At 31.3% G+C, this 19,092-nt stretch overlaps 3 protein-coding genes across 4 annotated transcripts; 1 reads left to right on the top strand and 2 right to left on the bottom strand.

Annotated features, from left to right (window-relative positions):
* Positions 1 to 1,850: 1,850 nt before the first annotated feature.
* Positions 1,851 to 9,294, top strand: Naa35 (N-alpha-acetyltransferase 35). Of its 2 annotated transcripts, none has more exons than XM_077441058.1 (14): positions 1,851 to 2,124; positions 6,034 to 6,116; positions 6,184 to 6,332; positions 6,416 to 6,639; positions 6,736 to 6,910; positions 6,982 to 7,168; positions 7,251 to 7,432; positions 7,507 to 7,698; positions 7,808 to 7,948; positions 8,021 to 8,199; positions 8,268 to 8,502; positions 8,575 to 8,732; positions 8,812 to 8,905; positions 8,983 to 9,294. In XM_077441058.1, the coding sequence occupies exons 1-14, from the start codon at positions 2,066 to 2,068 to the stop codon at positions 9,121 to 9,123; spliced, it is 2,199 nt and encodes a 732-aa protein (XP_077297184.1). In that variant the 5' UTR covers positions 1,851 to 2,065; the 3' UTR covers positions 9,124 to 9,294. The 2 variants fall into 2 exon arrangements, with proteins under 2 accessions (XP_077297184.1, XP_077297193.1); XM_077441067.1 differs by having other exon boundaries at positions 1,863 to 2,109; positions 8,983 to 9,292.
* Positions 9,295 to 10,371: 1,077 nt separating this feature from the next.
* Positions 10,372 to 11,836, bottom strand: LOC143922306 (uncharacterized). The gene is made up of 3 exons (XM_077445535.1): positions 10,977 to 11,836; positions 10,777 to 10,900; positions 10,372 to 10,696 (listed from the first exon to the last, which is right to left on the bottom strand). Exons 1-3 carry the CDS (start codon positions 11,214 to 11,216, stop codon positions 10,548 to 10,550), a joined length of 513 nt encoding a protein of 170 aa, XP_077301661.1. The 5' UTR covers positions 11,217 to 11,836; the 3' UTR covers positions 10,372 to 10,547.
* Positions 11,837 to 12,964: 1,128 nt separating this feature from the next.
* LOC143922295 (sodium-coupled monocarboxylate transporter 1-like) lies at positions 12,965 to 18,730 on the bottom strand. Its single transcript, XM_077445524.1, has 12 exons — positions 18,231 to 18,730; positions 17,744 to 17,903; positions 17,591 to 17,656; positions 17,386 to 17,505; positions 17,154 to 17,308; positions 16,940 to 17,080; positions 15,465 to 15,683; positions 15,208 to 15,350; positions 14,998 to 15,128; positions 14,732 to 14,919; positions 14,049 to 14,240; positions 12,965 to 13,466 (listed from the first exon to the last, which is right to left on the bottom strand). Exons 1-12 carry the CDS (start codon positions 18,446 to 18,448, stop codon positions 13,427 to 13,429), a joined length of 1,773 nt encoding a protein of 590 aa, XP_077301650.1. The 5' UTR covers positions 18,449 to 18,730; the 3' UTR covers positions 12,965 to 13,426.
* Between the last annotated feature and the right edge of the window lie 362 nt (positions 18,731 to 19,092).

The raw sequence follows: 19,092 nt of genomic DNA on the forward strand, positions 1-19,092 counted from the left end.
CAAAATATTTTTAGTAATGTTTTTATGTAGTTTTAATTTACTGTAGCGTATATGTATAGTGAACGAATGGACAAGACACTGTAGTAATGAAGAGCATACTGTAGCAACAACATTTTTATTAACACAATATATGTACAATATAATAAAAATTTAAAATAAAATTTATTCTTTAAACAAGAACTGAAGTCGTATGTTATCGCTACCAAACATATCTACAATTTTGTCCATAAAGTATTTTTTGTTGCAGTTCACTTTGTCTCTGTGTACGCTTAAAGGTCTGTTCATACCTAGTCAGCACGTACCGACTTCAGCAGGTATCCGGCCGTACGAAAAGTATTCTTTGGTACATTTTGTATGGGTATATTCATACCATCCGTCTCGTTTACGCCACGGCAGGCTTACAGCAGTACCCGACATTTCCTGTTCATACCTTACAGCAACATCCGTCAACGTATCGTATCCGTTTTTTTGGCCATCGTGGAAATATACACGCGAATTACGTGCCATGAGTCTGCCGCTTTGCTGTTTTGAACCAATTATCGATAGTGACAGTTGACAGCTGTTCAATCTTTCAACATGGTTTCGGCGCAAATATTTAAAAAAAAAATAATTTTTTACGGAAATATTTAAAAAAAAATTGTCCATCATCCACAAGCTCCTTATACAGTGTCCAAAACTCTCCTTCGGTTTTTCTATTTTTTAACATGGGATGCACATCAAAACGCCTCCGTGCTTTTTTATTGCCTTCTTGAGCTTCTTCTTCCAACAACAGCGCGATTATACATACTTTTTCGTTCGATAAACGTCGAAACATTTTTGCTGACTTGTATTCTGACGCGTAGCTACGAATGCACGTGTATGCATTCATATTGCAAGTACTCGACAATACGACGTAAGCAATATTGCGCCGTATCGTCATGGCCTCTAATGTATAAGTAAGCCGATTTTGCCTTGCACTCGGCCAAATTGCTGTAAGCGTGACGTGACCGCGACGTGTAGGTAGATATGAATATAAATGTGTTACGTACGCCGTGGATTGAGCGAATTGTACTTAGACCAACGGATATCTGTTATCGGTTAACTAAATGCATGCACTTACTTCCAAAGATTATATCTGGACTCTGCATTTAGAAAGTGCATTTAGGCTAAGCAATGACCGTTATTAGTTATTTCTCAGAATCGGTATGGGAAGACCCAATCTCTTGGAAATACATATCCGAATACGTGACTATACAACAGGTAAACAGATTAGGCGTCCTGAGAGATCTACCCGTTATAAGGCGGTACGTAGGCGATATAATTCATTCTGGACGGAGCAGTGACAGTGCGTGTAACTCCTGAATCATCAATAAATGCTGTGAAACGACTGTTGGCCTTTTACTTGGATCCTCCACCCACCCCGACGCAACAAATGTAATAAAATGACATATTTGAAACGGAGTTGTGCAGTGCTGAAGCCGTGCAGTGCTGTTAAGTATGAACAGACCTTAACATGCACAATCCAGACAGACGTTCTGACGATTGGTCGATTAGTCACGAGACCTCAGGTCTGTTCATACCTATTAGCAAATGCTTTTTCCTCACCTATTGTTAGTTCGAAAACGATTTTGTCGTGTGACGAAGTTTGGGTTCTTATCCGATCGTTTTCATACTCTGCCATTTTTTTACGAGATTTGGGCAGTTTTTCTATACAGCAATTTTCCTGTCGACGAATTTTCGCGTGACAGGAGACCACGCGAAATATTTTCGTAGCGGTGGTTATCCTGGTAGCGATTCACATTTGGGATGTAATCACCGAACCGAGTATTTCCCCTGCTGCAATGATTTTCACTGACCGGATAATGGTCGTCAATATCGCTGCTAATAGCGCATTTGACAGTTGGGGCGAACAGTGGGTGACGGCCAGTGGCCGCTGGTCGCGGGTCGTCGCTGGTGCTGAGACGGCTGAGACTGTCGTGTCGTGTCGTGTCGTGTCGTATATATATCCAAGCCGCATCTCCGGCTTCAACTCTTCAACTCTTCAGCTCTTCAGCTCGTTGGTCGTCGGTCGTCACACCATCACACGATGTCGGGGGCCGCCAACATGGAGCAGAGCGACGACTCAGACACGTACGACAGTTATTGGTACAGCCTAATAGCCCGTACCGCATCACACCACACCACACCACACCACACCACACCTACACGCATACCTATCATATTACCTTTACCTTTTACAAACATATTATATTCGTCGTCGCAAATTAACAACCTTGCCAAATAATTGACAGTACTCTTTATCCGCCCTTATACATGAGTATTGTCATGTATTGATATACCTTGAAGTGATGATTTAAATTGGTTATACATGTTTTGTGAGTCTTCAAACGCTAGCCTCTTTTTATTTTTAACCTTTTCATTAATCCGCTCCTAATCATTTATAATGTTTGCCGTATGCTGATGATTTTAAATTCTTCAGTACTTGAGCGATTTCAGATTGCCATTTTCCCTGAAGAGCGCATATGAAAATCGTCTCCCTCTAAGTGTTAGAATGTATTTCATATCCAGGTCACACCCACCTTTATTTTCCTCTAAAAATATCGGTAAGAGTGGTCTAAATCAGTGCTTCCCAAATTGGGGGGTCGCGACCCCCTGGGGGGGGGGGGGGCGTACGATTTCTCGCGGGGCCGCGAAAATATTCAATAGAAAGTACAAATATTCATTTATGAATATGAATATTTTTCCACATTTAGGGAATGTATATATTTAAGGAAATATTTCCCAAACTTGAATGAGGATGAAAGGAACAATTGGATAAGAACACCATTTGCCAAGTCCTTAAAATATGATCATATTACGTGAACAGCCAAAGAAGAGTTGATCGATATCAGATCAGATAATTTGCTTGAAGTGGAATTTAATGAAAAAAGTATTTCAGAATTTTGGTTAAGGCGACAGTAAGAATATCCTACTATTGGAAAAGAAGCCCTGGTAACTCTTATTCCTTTCGCGACTACGTACCTATGCGAAATAGCATTTTCGTCATTACTTATATTAAAAAATAAGCAAAGGTCATGCCTTTCCACGGAGACTTTGGAAGATGCTTTGCGAGTTAGCATTTCTGACATTGAACCCGATATCGATTTGTTATGTAAAAACATGCGACCTCATCTATCGCATTAAATTGTTTCATGTGTGTATATGTAGTTTGTATTTTAAAAAAATGTTTTTAAGCAAATTCCTATAATTTTGTACTGAATATAAATATGTGTATTATAGTTGTAATAATTACTGCCAAATAAACCTTTTAACTAGAAAAAAATATTTTTTAGGGGCCGGGAATTAATTGTTTCAAATTTAGGGGGTCGTGACATGAAAGTAATTGGGAAGCACTGATCTAAATAGTGTTGTGAATTTTGATTTTTGAATTTGAAATTTGATCGCCAGATAGTACATAGTAGATTTATGTAATTAATAGATCTTTAAAAATGCTTGGATTTGTTATGCCGAGTGCTTATTAGTACTACCCATGCTATGTGCTCCATATGATGATCTGGTCGGTAGCATCTTGTAATCTGGTTTTGAGAGTCGGTGCCCCTGAAAGAGCGCAGAATGATTTTTTTTGGCACTTGTATAAGAAGGAGTGTGGTGCTCACCCATTTTTATATTCTACGATGTTTTAATAGATATGCTGGGATATAGATCGTCGGAAACTCGAAGGCGTATTTGCTTTGTTAATAATTTTTTCGGCATATTATTGTGCCGATTTGACAATACACATGTAATTAGCATTACATTTACATTTTCCACTAGAAATCTAAAATTTGCATTTTTCGCTCCAGCCACACATGTACATGAACTTGTGTTCAATACTTGCACTTTTTTAATATACATTTGTAGATATTTTTCTCCCATTCATTTGCTCATTCGCTACGTACATATTCATTATTTCGTATACTCACGGCCCACGAGAGGGGGGGGGGGGGGGGAGCCGGGATAATGTTCCAGGGCCCGGACTACTCGAGGAGCCCCGTATTGGGACATCCAACTAACCGATATTGATATTTTATATTATTTTATATATAAAAATACATATATTTATTTAATGCTAAATATTTATTATTTTTCAATCCACGTATTCTTTGTGTCCATGTGAAATCGTACTTTTTATATCATACTTTATTATTCAATTATAATAAAATATACAATAAAAATATATCTATAGGTTTTTTTTTTAAGTTTGTCATAGGGCCCTGCATTAATTTTTCCTAGAACTCGGACCTCAGTGACCCTGCATATACTCCTATTCACAAATACCTAATATAATCTTTTTCATTGCACCAGGGATATATATACTTTTTTTTTTTACTTATAAATGCTTTAGATACATTGAATTTTTATAAATAATTTTTATGTTCATCATTCAACCTTTGCAACTACATACATATGTATATGTAGTTGGTTGTATAAATATTTATTTGTATAGTAAATTCCTAATTATCCGTGATGGTTATTGTTATTTATGGTACAGGTACATGTTAGCTATTATTTTTACCCTATTGAAATATCAGTACTTATTGGTTATATGGGCGCAACCCAGCATGCAGCTACCATTAGTATAACCATTACCATATTAGTATACCATCACCATAGTAGGGTTACCATTATGGTACCGAATTCCAGCTCTGCATCCCGCATAGATAAATGTCCCGGATTTACCAATTTATTTAACGATTATTGGGGATGGCTAGCTCTACTACCCGCAATTGGAAGAGTGATAAATGTCCCGGATTTACCAATTTATTTAACGATTATTGGGGATGGCTAGCTCTACTACCCGCAATTGGAAGAGTGTTACAATCATTTAATCCCTTAAAGTCATATTTCCTTTCAATTGATAAGTGTCCGATAGTTTTAAGAAATTTCTTTTCAAATTAGCAGGCTGAACTTGTTCAATTCCTTCAAACACAAGCATCAGTATTTCAAAATTCGATAAAAATAATGGAAGGAGAGAAAAGTACGATTGTTGAAATTTCAGAAGGAATTGATAATCTCATTTTTAAATTTAAAGATAGAATCAATTCTACAACTATACCACCATGTTTAAAGAATATTTTAATCAATCTAATTGAAAATGGAAATATAGAAAAAAATGGTTTATTGAACAAATTATGAATTTTAATACAAATATGGGGTAAACAATTTAGGGATATTACTAATTTTAAATGAATTACTTTGAGACGTCAAGTAGATTGGAACAACGTAGAAGAAACAATAGTTTTCATAAATAAATATTTGCCTGAAAACGAATATTGGAGATTGAATTATTTGACGAAATTTCATATTTGAAAAGATACATCAACGTTGAGAAATATCATAAACGGAATAATGAAAAAACACCCATCGATAAGCGTTGGATTCAAATTTATAAATAATCATTTTAACGAAAATTATTTTCCTTGTGTTTATCTAACCAAAGTTGTCGAATTCGCATTTTGTTTACTTGGTACCAATTCAGCTACCAAACGAATGTTTTCGATTATCAATAATTTGTAGACAGTAGATAAGTCGAAGATGAATATTGATACCGTAAAAGCAATAGAAATTAAAACTTGGTTGAGTATATCGATAAGTTTAAAGGTTTTGTTCAATTTGGTCATTTATAAAAGATTTCGTAATTTTTATTCTGACTAATGGCTAGTATAGCTTTTTGATTGGTATTAACCCAAGAATAATACGATGTTGATAGACAATTCCATCCAACAGGCATTGCTTATTGTTCTGGCGAATGTAAGTCAGATTTTTATACTATCCATTTGTTATTTATACTGACATTTAATAATATAATACTGACCATTTTATTATAAAATACTGGCCGAAAACTGATTTATTTAATTTACTTACTGAAATTGATAAAAATATTGGCCATTTAATTTGTTGCCAATATATTATAATGTACATTATAATTATGTAGACACATCTCACACAGATTTGTAATTTTTGGTATTTTTACTAACCTCTTATTGTACATACACATGATTAAAATTTTTGTAGGAAACGAGCAGAACATCTCGAAAACTCTAAAAAGATCTACAATTGGGTTGACATTACCGATGACTTTATGGAATTAATTAAAGGTAAAATTTGAGAAATTGGCATAGCACATAATTTTATTAAATTTAAATGTTTTGTTTTTATTATTAGAACTAGAATTGGGCGAGTTGATGCATGAGGAGTTTTTTGGACTCTTTGAAGCTATGTCTGCTATTGAAATGATGGATCCAAAGATGGATGCTGGTATGCATTGTAATAGAGGAACGACTAAACCTTTAACGTTTCAACAAGCTGTCGAGGTTGCTCTAAAACTATGCATTTACATATACATACTTAAAATCATTCTCAAATAAATTTGTATTTAAAAATATTTCCATTTCAGAGTAAGAAGCTCAAATTGGAGGACTTGACTTCTTCCGAATTAATTGGAATTGTTGATGCCACTCTTTCATGCATCGTTTCTTGGTTAGAAGGGCACTCATTAGCGCAGACAGTTTTTACTAATTTGTATTTACACCAACCACTAGCGATTAAAGATAAAACGTTGAAAGCGTTTTGTATAGCCATATATAAAATATTGGACTTGATAAGGAATTATATTAATTCGTAAGTTTTTCATATAATGAATTAGCATTTTTATGCACAATGGGTATTTGATAATTTTATTTTTATGCAATTTAAAAAACTTATATGCATGTATAGAGCCCAAGTGTATGAGGAAGAAGACTTTCAACCAATGGGTTATGGATATTGTCTTGGATCAAATTCACAAAATGGAGATGATTTGAGTTCAGAAATTACCGAACAAAAATGTATTTCTGCATTGCGAGAACAAGAGGATGATTTACATCGGAAATCAAGAAGTAATGCACAAGAAGTAAGTATTTGTCATTACTTTTAACTGGAATTTTATTGCGAATGTAATTAAAATCTATGTAATATTTTCAGGGTGACGGATTAATTGGTTTATATTCAAGGATCAAATTCACTCGTATGTTTTATCAAACTTTAACTTTACTGTTAAAAAAGGATCAAGGTTCAATTAACGATTGTACAAGATTATTAGCAGGTTGCTCAGAAATGTTGATCATAATGAGTAAAACCATGGAAAAAGGAACACAATTAGATGAAAATTGTAAGTTCAAATTTAGATTATATTTATACAAAATTTTCGTTTAAATTTGTTGTTAATTAATTAATTTATGTGAACAAAATAGCAGATATGCCTAACCCGATAGGATTTGAGCCATTGGTGAATCAGCGTTTACTCCCGCCGACATTTCCGCGATATACACGTATAAAACCTCGCGCTGAAGCCTTACAATACTTTAATGATTTAATCTCGAAGCTTAAGGAAGCAATGAAAGTTACCTCTATATCTAGTTTCCACAGCGTTTTGGTATGGTTATTATTAAAGCGTTGCGTAAATATTGATGAAATATTTTCTTGACTATGTGTGATTCTTATTTTTAGGACTTCTTTATTAAATTTAGTCGAAGCCAACCTTGTATTTTGTCACGGTCAGCACTGCAGCTGTTGTATTTGGGTGGAAGAAATGGTTCACCCCTCGGTGCAAATGTTCCAGAGGCCTTGAGAGAAGCTGCTAGAACTTTTATCTGTCCGCCTGCTTTAGTACCACGCTATCAACTTTTAAACAATCCTCAGGTAAATCCCGGTATTGTCATATTGATTTAATTATTTTTTTCCTCCATCTTATCTCATCCATTAGTATCAACCCAATATACATATTAATATGGAATTATATTATATTTAGGCAAGGGAATATGTTGAAATTTTCTTGAATCGATGCGCACGACCATTCACTATTCTTCTCCAAGTTTGTGGGCACAATCGGGCCCGACAAAGGGATAAACTTGCGCATCTTCTGAGTGAATTTGCGACTTTGAAAGAAGAAGTATGTACATGTTTATATCTTAATTTCTGTTTTTTATGTAGATTTATATGCAATTGTTATTTTATTTTCTAGGCGGAAAATATAGATATATTTTTGAGAGCACTTACGAGAAATTTAGACACTCCCAGACCTTCATTGCCTTGCTTTGGCACATGGATTTTGTATCATATCATTAGAATAATGATCATGTATCTTTTGTCAGGACTTGAACTCGAACTATACAGTGTTCACGAGTACCATTATATTTTTTGGTAAGTCTTATTAGGTCATGGAAATAGCCAGTAAAAAAATATTTATATTTACATGTATTATATTCTAGGTATCTTTATGAGTTTCTTTATGGCTGGCTTAACAGTGCACTCAACAATGTTGAGTCTATCTTGGCTGAACAGGAAGCAGCAAATGCAAGCAATAGCGCGAATAGCGGTGGTGGTGGTGGTGGTAGAAGAGCACCTCGGCCACCACGTCATAAAAAAAGACCTACACCTCGCCCTTCTCAACATGAAGCGCTTATGTGCCAAATTATGCAAAACTTGTGTGGTGGTTACTATAAGGTATACGATTAATAAAATATGTAGCAGTTGTAATAATGAATGTTCATTACTAATTGAAAATTGTATACTTAGGCTTTGGTGGCTTTTCAAAATCAGGGTAAAATACCCAATCCAATATCTCATTTCGACAATGAAGCGGTACGATACAAACACAGATTTGCTCCGCTGTCAGTAATGACGCCTCCTTTAGTACAATATACTGAATTTAAAAGAATAACACTACGACTTCGGTAATAATAATGCTTACACTCATTTATCTGTCAAGTCAATATGTGTTACATTAATAAAAAAAATCTGTGTGTTTTATAGGTACGAGAATCCGATAATATTGTATTTAGGAGGTTGTAAACATTTTCAGTTAGCTAGAACTTTAATGGAATCTATACCGAATCCTGATCAAGAGGCAAGTCAAATGTGTTTTTCATAGTGAACTTAAATTTTATCGATGGTTACTTTAAATAATATTGTTTTATTTTTCAGATAACTGATTTATTGAAAGTAGCTAAGACAAACTTCGTGGTGCTGAAATTGTTGGCCGGTGGTCATAAAAGTGATTCAATGACTCCGCCCGACTTTGACTTTTCAGTTCATAGACATTTTCCCATAATTAAATTAGTGTGAAATTTTAATTTCAAATTGTATTCAGATGAAAAAGCTCTGATAGTGTAATCGAATTTCTTTTATAAAAAATGTGTTTAAAACTAGTCGTATTGTCTTGTCGGATTTCTTTTGTTAGTAATATAAAATTGTATTTGTGATTAAAGAGATGTTAAAAACTATCATCGATTCATTTTACACTTTTTCCTTTAAAATTTCATTTTCTTATAGAAATCGTACGTTAATTTACTATTGCAAACTTATGAATCATATTATGGTCAGTATAAAAATTATAAATCGTAAAAATCACCACAATTTTTTGCAGTTGATTTGTGGTATATTGTTTTAAAAAAAAAATTATATATACATATATATATATATACAGGGTGTTATAAAGCTAAGTGCAAAGCCTTAAAGGGTTGATAGCTCATATAACTTTGAACATTTTGAGCCACAGTCCAAAGTCTTATGGTTTTTTTTTCATTTCCTTTTTAAAGATTTTTAGTAAAAACAGCAAAATCTCACAGTTAATTGCTAATACTGCCCAAGTTAAAAGTGGTATGTCAGTCAATTATTATTTTTTTGTTTTTCGAATGTTTATTCAATAAAATAAAAACAAATACAACCATCTGTGTTAACAGAAAAAATATTAAGAGGAGCAATAAGTTTACAAAAATTTTTCAAGTAGAAAAAATCCGAGATTTTCTTTGTATTTAAAAAAATAACTTAATTTTCTTTGAGAGGTAAAAACTTTTTAAAAACATTGCTTATTGCACTTATGCAGATGTCTAGCCAATTATCAGAATTAGGGTGTAAAAACCTAATTGAGGGAGCGCGCCGAACAAAGGCCTTCGTTCAAAAGCGACTTTATTTTAATTTTATCTTATAATGTCAATGAAACAAAAATTTTGTTAGAATTATTTATTGTTTATGTTCAAATGCCGATTTTTAATGCATGCTAGAGTCCTTTGTCTCACTTCCGTGTTGGTAATTTTGAGTTTCATCTCTTCTTCATGGTTTGAAAAGACTTATATTTTTCTGATTAGCTGTTATTTTGTAAGTAATTTTTTTGTGTAACCCTTTAAGGCTTTGCACTTAGCTTCTTAACACCCTGTATGTATGTATGTAAATATATATATATATATATATATATATATATATATATATATATATATATATATATATATATATATATATATATATATATATATAATATATAGTTATGAACGTGTGTATATAAAAATTTCACATAATGATATTAAACAAAACTATAATTGCGTATATGAATTGTTATTGGTTATTATAATTCTTACATGAAATAATTTTCATTATCCTTTACAATTGTACAATCGTGAACATCATACACTACACAAATTATATTTTAATATAATATGCAAATATAAGTAAGCAGACAGTTTACCGATACAATGTAATAACATTATTACAAATTAATATGGTACCCTTTTAATAACCGTTCTTTTGGATGGATCAGAATTTTCTTCGTTATCATCTTCATTCTCAGATTCGCCTTCTGAAACATCTGTCAGACATTCTTGGTCTCTATCTGCTACTTGTAAAAAATTTTCTTTAGGGGGTTCTAAAAATATCAATTTCCTATTAATAATAAAAATTCATATGAAAACATTTAAAATAAACATGTGTATTTTAGTATCATACGTTCTTTATATATTGTATTTCCTCCACAATCAGAAAAATCCAAAACTTGAGCAGGCGAGTGAGGACGACTCGTTTCTTCATCAGAACTACCAGCACTTAATTCTTCTTCATCACAATCTTCAATCTAGTTAATAAATAACATAATATATATTTTTTTTAAGTATAAATATTTTGTGTTTTAGTTGTGACGTTCATCTTACATGAATTTCAAATTCAAATGACTGTTGCTTCTTACGGAATTCTGCAAGAGAACTCGAGGGCTTAGAGTCATCACCAAATATTCTGACTGTATTGGGTGATGGTGTACCTTTGATGACGCCACCATCAGACACTTTAAATCCGACTTCCAAATCCAGTGGAAGATTTGGTGTTGATGGATGTATTTCGACAGTTCTTCTTCTTAGTCCACATGATGTTTCCATATCTGATGAGTCATCCATGTCACTTATGTTTGTTTTTTTAACTGTAATGATTTACCAGTATATTTTAAAATAATGTTCACAATTTATATTGACTGATGATAATTTTTTAAGTTATACTGATCGTCGTATTTGAAACTTAAAATACGACTGCCTTTCTACTCGGCTTGTCGACAAATAAAGACCTAATATCATTTCACATAATTCCAGCTTATGTTTACGGTACTATAGTGTTAGAACTAAGTCACGTGCAGAAGGAAGCCATATATGCATTAATACGTGGAATATCCTCAAATGTTTACATATTACCTAAGCATTTTTTTTTGATAAATTGCTTTTTCTTTAAGTTTACTCATATATAGCATATAGCAGCTCGCCGCCCTGGTACTTCCTTTTGAACCAGGTTGTCGCCCCGGCACTTTGATTGATATGAAAATTGTTTTATGAGAAAAATTAAAAAATATTTTGGCTAATATTAATAACACTTGCGATGAGAAGAATAAGTGGCGACTTAATTGAATACTTTAAAATAATAAATAATCATTATAATTGTCCTATGTCCAAACTCATTACGTTCAATGAAAACACTCATCTTAAAGGTCACACTTTCAGACTCCAAAAAGAAAAATCGAATAAATTGATCAGATATTCCTTCTTTTCAAACAGAGTGGTTAAAGTTTGGAATAGTCTTCCCAACAATGTAGTAAATTCTGAAAACCTTAATATTTTTAAAAACAAGCTAGAAGTCTTTCTAAACTCGAAAATTTTTGTAATTCTTATTTTCCAATTTTTTCTGTATTTTTTTTTTCTTTTAGTTATTATGTTACTATTCCAGATATTTTTACTAATTTTTATCTTTTGGTATTTTCTCTTATTTCGTTGTTTTTTTCATGTTTGCTTTTTTTCTTTTATCTTATTATTATTATGAATATTTTTGTTTTTATTTTATTATTTATATTAAGCCAAACCCCATGGGTCTATCAGCTTACCGCCTTGTCCATGTATTATTAAATAAATAATATTTAATTTTTGTAAACCAAATACTGTGAGCAGACTCTCGTTCTAACATTTGGTGATAAAAATATATTCAAAACTTAAAAGACGTTTTGATGAAATTTTAAGCGCTTTTTTTGATAAACTTGAGGATAGATAAAATAAGGGAACTCGGCTTAAATAGTCATCTCTAAATTCACATGTTTAAATTTCATAGTTTTTTGACATACATACATATGGATTTGGCATTGCTAAAAGAAAATGTTGCTGTTAACACACAAACACGGGTTTGAAAAATCAAAGACGTTGAAGAGGATGTATGGAAGGAAGTTTTTATAAAATATAAAATACATAATTTAATTTTTTTATAAATATTTGAACTACCAATACATATTTTTGAAGTAATGAAAAAAGAGGGGGGGGGGGGTCATAAAAATTGAACACTGCCCTGGTTCTTTTTTTTTTAGTTCTACATCACTGCATATAGCATATATAAAGTAAAATTAATTTTTTTTTTTTTTTGTTAGTGTTAACTTATTTAGCACTCAATTTACTCATATATGTATAATATTGTTAAGACATTGATAAAATATTTTCAAGCTTCTCGATAAATAACTTGAACCTTTTAAGAACCAATGATCAGATCAAAAGAAAGTAAATAGGACTCAGTCGAAGCGGTATAAATATATTTGTGTAAGCGTTCTTAATTGGATTGAAATACTTGAGATTTAAGTATTTGCTGTTTTAATGTAAATTAGAAAAACAATTCTCATTTTATAAAAAAGTATATTCCCTATAACAATAAAAATAGTACAGTTCCTAAAATCCATATTAATAAATATATAGATAGTACAAAATAAAATCAAATTAGTATTAAATTAATTTTCATAAGTTGATAAGCGGTATTAACTTATTTAAAACTACATATATAATTTTCTTACTAAAACTAGTAATACATACATATATGTGGATTAATTTAACAGGATGAATTTTGGGGGAGCTAAAGGTCCCAAGTTCCACCCCTAGCCCCACATATCAATGTTTTATTTTTATAATTTTTCAAAATTGTATTTACATACATATATGGAAGATATAAACTGATTAAAATTATTAAACTTATCACATACATACTACATTTGATATTTTATAATTCAAGTACATATGTGTGCTTACACATTTTTAAAATACTTGAATTTATTTTATCATATACTACATAAAAATACTGCAACGTTTAGGATTTACAATTTTGTATCGGAACATTTTGGATTTGTGGAAGTCCTAAAATGAGAAATTTCACGTTAGATTGTACAAAAATACACAACTCATGTTAAATCCTTGACTCATATTAAATACTTTACTTTGTCAAAATTTATTCATACCAAATAATGGACAGTAATAATTGATCAATTGAGCGCAACATCGGTATATCCATATAACTTTTTAAAATAGCGTTTTATTTTTTGACAATACAATGATCGAAGTTATGAATTTTAACTTGAATCAAAGCAAATAAATTTTCCTTTTCAAAACCACCTATTGAAATGTCAACTAGTAAATCACTAGTAGAAAATAAGTCAAAGAGACTTATGATTGAAAAACAGTCAACTTTAGAAAATTATCATTTTTATATTGCCCCCCCCCCCTGATTTGTTGCAGTTTTTAAAACGCTGGCTCGAACAATGATGTTTTGCAGAGTTATCATCAATACGATCTAAGAACGCATTGTATGTAGGTCATAAAACAATCGACATTTTTTTTGGTATGAATATTAATATTAATTAAAAGTTACTATAATGTGATGATAAAACAGTTTTAAACACAGTAATTTTATAAATTGTATGATACTTTTAAATTACTTACTGCGTTTGAATCCTATTTTTATCTGATTTTGTAAAATATTTCCTCAAGAAGGGAGCTAACATGCTGGGATCTATGTTGTTAGCATCAATAGGATCCCACACTAAACTGACAATTAACGATACAATCATCGTTATCAATGTTCCTAATAAGGTATACCACATATATGACAAACGGTATAGTATGAAAACTTCACTGAAAATAAATGTTTAAGAATAAATAATGTTTAAAACTATATACATATGTATGTATATATTCGGTCTCCGTCACGAGCCCGAATGTAAAACGCCCGAAAACGTAAATATCGGAAGGCAAAGATTGAAAATCGAAAGATCTTAAGTGAAAGATCAAAAATAAAGGGTGCATGGTAAACGGTACATACTGACTTAATTTGCGCTAGCAGGATACAAGAGGAACAGGTTTTTCCTCCCGTATTCTGCGCGCGCACATTAATACGGGAGGAAAAGTCTGTTCCTCTTGTGAATGTTGTATCCTGCTCGTGAAAATTTAGTGAGTATGTACCATTTACCATGCACCCTTTTTTTATCTTTCGACTTGAGATCTTTCGATTTTCGATCTTTGCCTTCCGATATTTGCGTTTTCGGGCGTTTCACATTCGGGCTCGTGACGGAGACCGGTATATATTGTATGTATTGCAATTTTTTTATATAATAAAATTCACATACTCATTTTCTGTGTGACTGTCAGTGTTATTAAAGGCAGGAGACGAAATGGGTATAAACGAATATTGACAACCATCCACAGAGACTGGTTTAACTGCAAACTTTTGATGTCCATTGGCAATAGATAATTGTGTACCTAAGCAAATCCACGACATAATAGTAACACATACTGTGCCTCCTACAAGAATGCCCTATTGTTTATAATAAATATTATTACTACTTTGAAAATCGTATAAATGATTATGTTTAATTGTCATGTCGATATTTACTTTTGAATGTACTTTTGGTAACAAAGTACCCACAGTGAACATACCGAGAACCGCTCCGTTTGATATACCGCTCAGACTCATTGTCAGTTGCAGCACTGTTGTTCCCAATTTTTCAACTACATATACTAAACCTAAAATGTTAAATGACAAGTCCATGAAGTGTCATTAAATAAAAACGAAATGATTTAGATTTTTATTATCAGAACATACCAACGCATAAAACTCCTCCAACAATTACGACGATTTTTAAAAGATTACTAACACGATTTTCTTTTAACGGATTCTTCACAAATGGTTTGTAAAAGTCTTCTAGTACTACAGCTGCCATTGAATTGAGACCTGTCGATAACGAACTGAAAACGTTAATGAGTAGTGAATGGATTCATGGCTAGGTAAATCAAGAAAGCGAGATAGTCTATAGATGTATATGGGAAGGTGGTTTAATATTATATGTAAAACAATCTCACCTTAAAGCTGCACTAAAAACACCTGCAATGAAAATTCCAGGTAAACCTGGAAACTCCCCAACGACATCCATAACTAACAATGGCAATAGTTGATCTCTCGCTTTTGCTAGTTTTGTGGTCAGGGGATCACAGTCATAGTACGTTGCATGTATTAACAGACCACAATAGCAACATGAAAATATTATCAGTAAAGCACCAACAAGGAAACAAAATAAGGCTCTAAAAATAATCAATTCATATAATTACGTTTGTACATATGTATACCTATATAGTGATATTAATAGACAAAAGTTAATCGAATGCTTAATAATGTTTCTTTTAAAGAAAATAGTGTATGTCATAAAAATATACATATGTATATGTATGTACATATATATGCATGTACATATGTACATACTTGCCTATACTAATAAGATTATGATAATAATTTTATAACTGATTGAACGTTTTATTATTGAAAAAATTGTTTGTATTACAAATTATGAATGGCCCCATCCCGCCAATTTCCTGGATCCACCCCTGATAATGATGAGACTAGAAATACGTTTTCATTATGGGTTGCAATATTATTTGCTGGAAATCGGTAAGGGATCCAAAAACTACTAGTAATTTAATGTTTCTATGTAAAATTACGATTTTAAATTAAACAGTGCTGTGAAATTACATAAGACTGGTGTGACGCTTTGCGGCAACCTGTCAGGTCACACTGGTATTTTTATTGTTGTTATTATTATTTTAAAATAATAAATAAAATAAAATAAATGTAGTTACACACATAGTACATTTGTTATCACATTTATGTAGTGCATTGTAAATAAACTGCCACTTCCGGTTGAGGGATGCTTACCAAATTTTATACATAATTTGCTATTACGCTAAAACTTCTAGATATGGAATTTTAGTTGAATTAACCAAATGGTTTCTGAGAAAAACATAAAAAACCTCGATTCTCTAGAGTAAAACTACTACTTCCGGTTCAGATAAAAATATTTAAAAAATATGGAGCTAAAAAAATTATTATTTCTAATACATGTAAAAAAATTTTAGTCCGATTCAGATAACAGTTTGGGAGATAATTGAATTCAAAAATTTAAAAAAAAAGACATCTATAAGGGAAGGTACCATTTCCAGTCAACTTAAAAATTTGAAAAAAATTTACGTAACCGATACATAGTTTTAGTTCGATAGGACTAGCGGTGTTCAAAAAATACACAGACACACACACATTTTTCCTAGATCATGAAAACGTGATCAGTAATCGATTCTGAGTTCGAATCAGTCAAAATCTCGAGTTCGAATATTCGCATGATCACAAAACTTCATCTATTGTTACTACGTACATACATAAATAAATTAAAAACAATAGATATTATCATTATAGTTTTCAATAATTATCAGAGATGAAATTATCATTTTCCCAATGAGATCTGAAGGGACAATTTCTTACTTTCCACTTATTTTCTAGTTCCACTTACTTTCTTGCTGAGGTAATAGTGGGCAATGCTAAATATCTCTGTGCCATTGTTTGACTGATTCCACTACTCACTAACCAATTAAAACAGCCTCCAAATATCAGACCCCACACGGTGTGTCTTACTAAAGGATTAGGATCCAAACTAAAATATAAAGTTAATTATTTATAATATGTACGTCAATTTGGTTATTTAATTTGTTAAGCGTATTTAATACTTGGGTGCTTCTATTCTACCGCTCTCCCAATTTCTGCTCCAGACTACTGAAATTCCTCCTATATCAAATGTACCCTTTATAGCAATTAATACAATTGCTCCAAACATGATTATAGTTTGTAAAACATCTGTCCACACTACAGCTTGAAGACCTCCCTTGAATGAAATAAATATATTTAAAGACAGTAATTTAAAAAAAAACTACATGTATTTATATATAAAATTGTTATTACCATACAAGTATAAAATATGCATATGATACAGACTACGGGTGTAATAATATGGATATTTACTCCAGAAACTTGATTGAATGCTAACGCCGGCACATATATTACGATTGGTAACCAAGTGAACTAAGATAACATATTTTTAGTTAATACATAGAAAAATATAATGCATACATGAATAAATATATAATTTGTAAATAAAACCACATACTAAACCTATGGCAAATAGGATCGATCCAAAATATCTCAATCTCTTATCAAACCGTAGTTCAAGGTACTGTAAACAAGAATGATTTAATCATAATCATTGTGTTAAAATATGTATATTGTAGTTGTAATTTATAAAACTTAGATTATTTCAAACCTCAAACGTAGATGTTAATCTTAATTCGTGAAAAACAGGCAAATATACTTCGGAAAATATAAATGCCATAAGAATGGCACCTATCATTATAAACATGTATTGAGTGCCATAAACATAAATTTCTGTCGGTGTACCAAGGAGAGATATGCCTGAAATGTAACTATAACATCAATTATTATTAAGTTATTGATAAAGAATTCAAGATTTAATTTTTATTATTTTAAATATCATATAGTAATATTTATTTCGAAATATAAAGTCATACAAAAAATTATACTAATATTTTGATATAGGTTTTTGAGCTCTTTTTCCTATTATGCTGTACATTAACATTAGAATAATATAATACTATGATTACTAACCAAATTAAATTAAAATAGAAAATGATCAGTAGATCAGTAGCTATTAAAATAGATATAAGATGTATTGTGAACATAATTTCGTAATAATAAAAAGTATTTAAAAATCAAATATTTTGATGTTTTACCTTGCAATCAAAGATAGAGAAATCGGAAGTAATTTCATATTTCTACCTCCAATCAAATAATCCTGGGTATTTTGTTTCTTTATGAAACCCCAATAGAATCCAATTGTAGAGCACATGATAAGCATCAATGCAAATACAATATAATCATATATTCCAAAGTGTTGCATTGATAATTCTATATCGTTGACATCCAAAAATTTCACATTGAATCCATCCATTTTTATAATATTGTTTCGATTATTTTTAAAATAATTCACTTTATATCCAGAAATTTAAATAATTTAGAGGTTATATCACAGTCGACAACTTTATGCGATTCACTTAATAGAACCCAAGATGAATAGTAAACAGTGTTTATAAAAATATCTTGATTAGCATATGCAAATACAAGAATGTAATGTAATAATATAGTTTCGTATGTAGTATATATTAAAACTTAGCATCGGATTATCGGCAAAACTTTGACAACATGTCTCATCTTCACCGAGACAAGTGTGACTGATGTTTTCAACCTCGGATTATAAAACTGCACCATTTGAAAAGCTAACTATTTATTTCTCAACAAATTTATTATATGACAATTGGTATTGTAGGGTTGGCACAAATATTGTTATTATAATAAAAAAGCTTGTAGTAAACTGTATTTGAAATACAAATAATAAAAAAAGATAAAATTAGTAATAATTTATTGAAAACACAAAAAAATATTGAAGATGCTAATTAAAAATAATGTTTTGGATTTTTTTTTAATAAATTTGGTTTTATTTTAAATATTTTTATAGTGTCGCATTTAAATAATTTCTATTTTTTGATGATTGAGTTTTCAGGAAAGTGTAGTATCACAATCAAACAATAGATATTC

This window comes from Arctopsyche grandis, chromosome 1 (genome assembly GCF_051622035.1).
Source record: "Arctopsyche grandis isolate Sample6627 chromosome 1, ASM5162203v2, whole genome shotgun sequence".
Classification (NCBI taxonomy): Eukaryota; Metazoa; Arthropoda; class Insecta; order Trichoptera; family Hydropsychidae; genus Arctopsyche; species Arctopsyche grandis.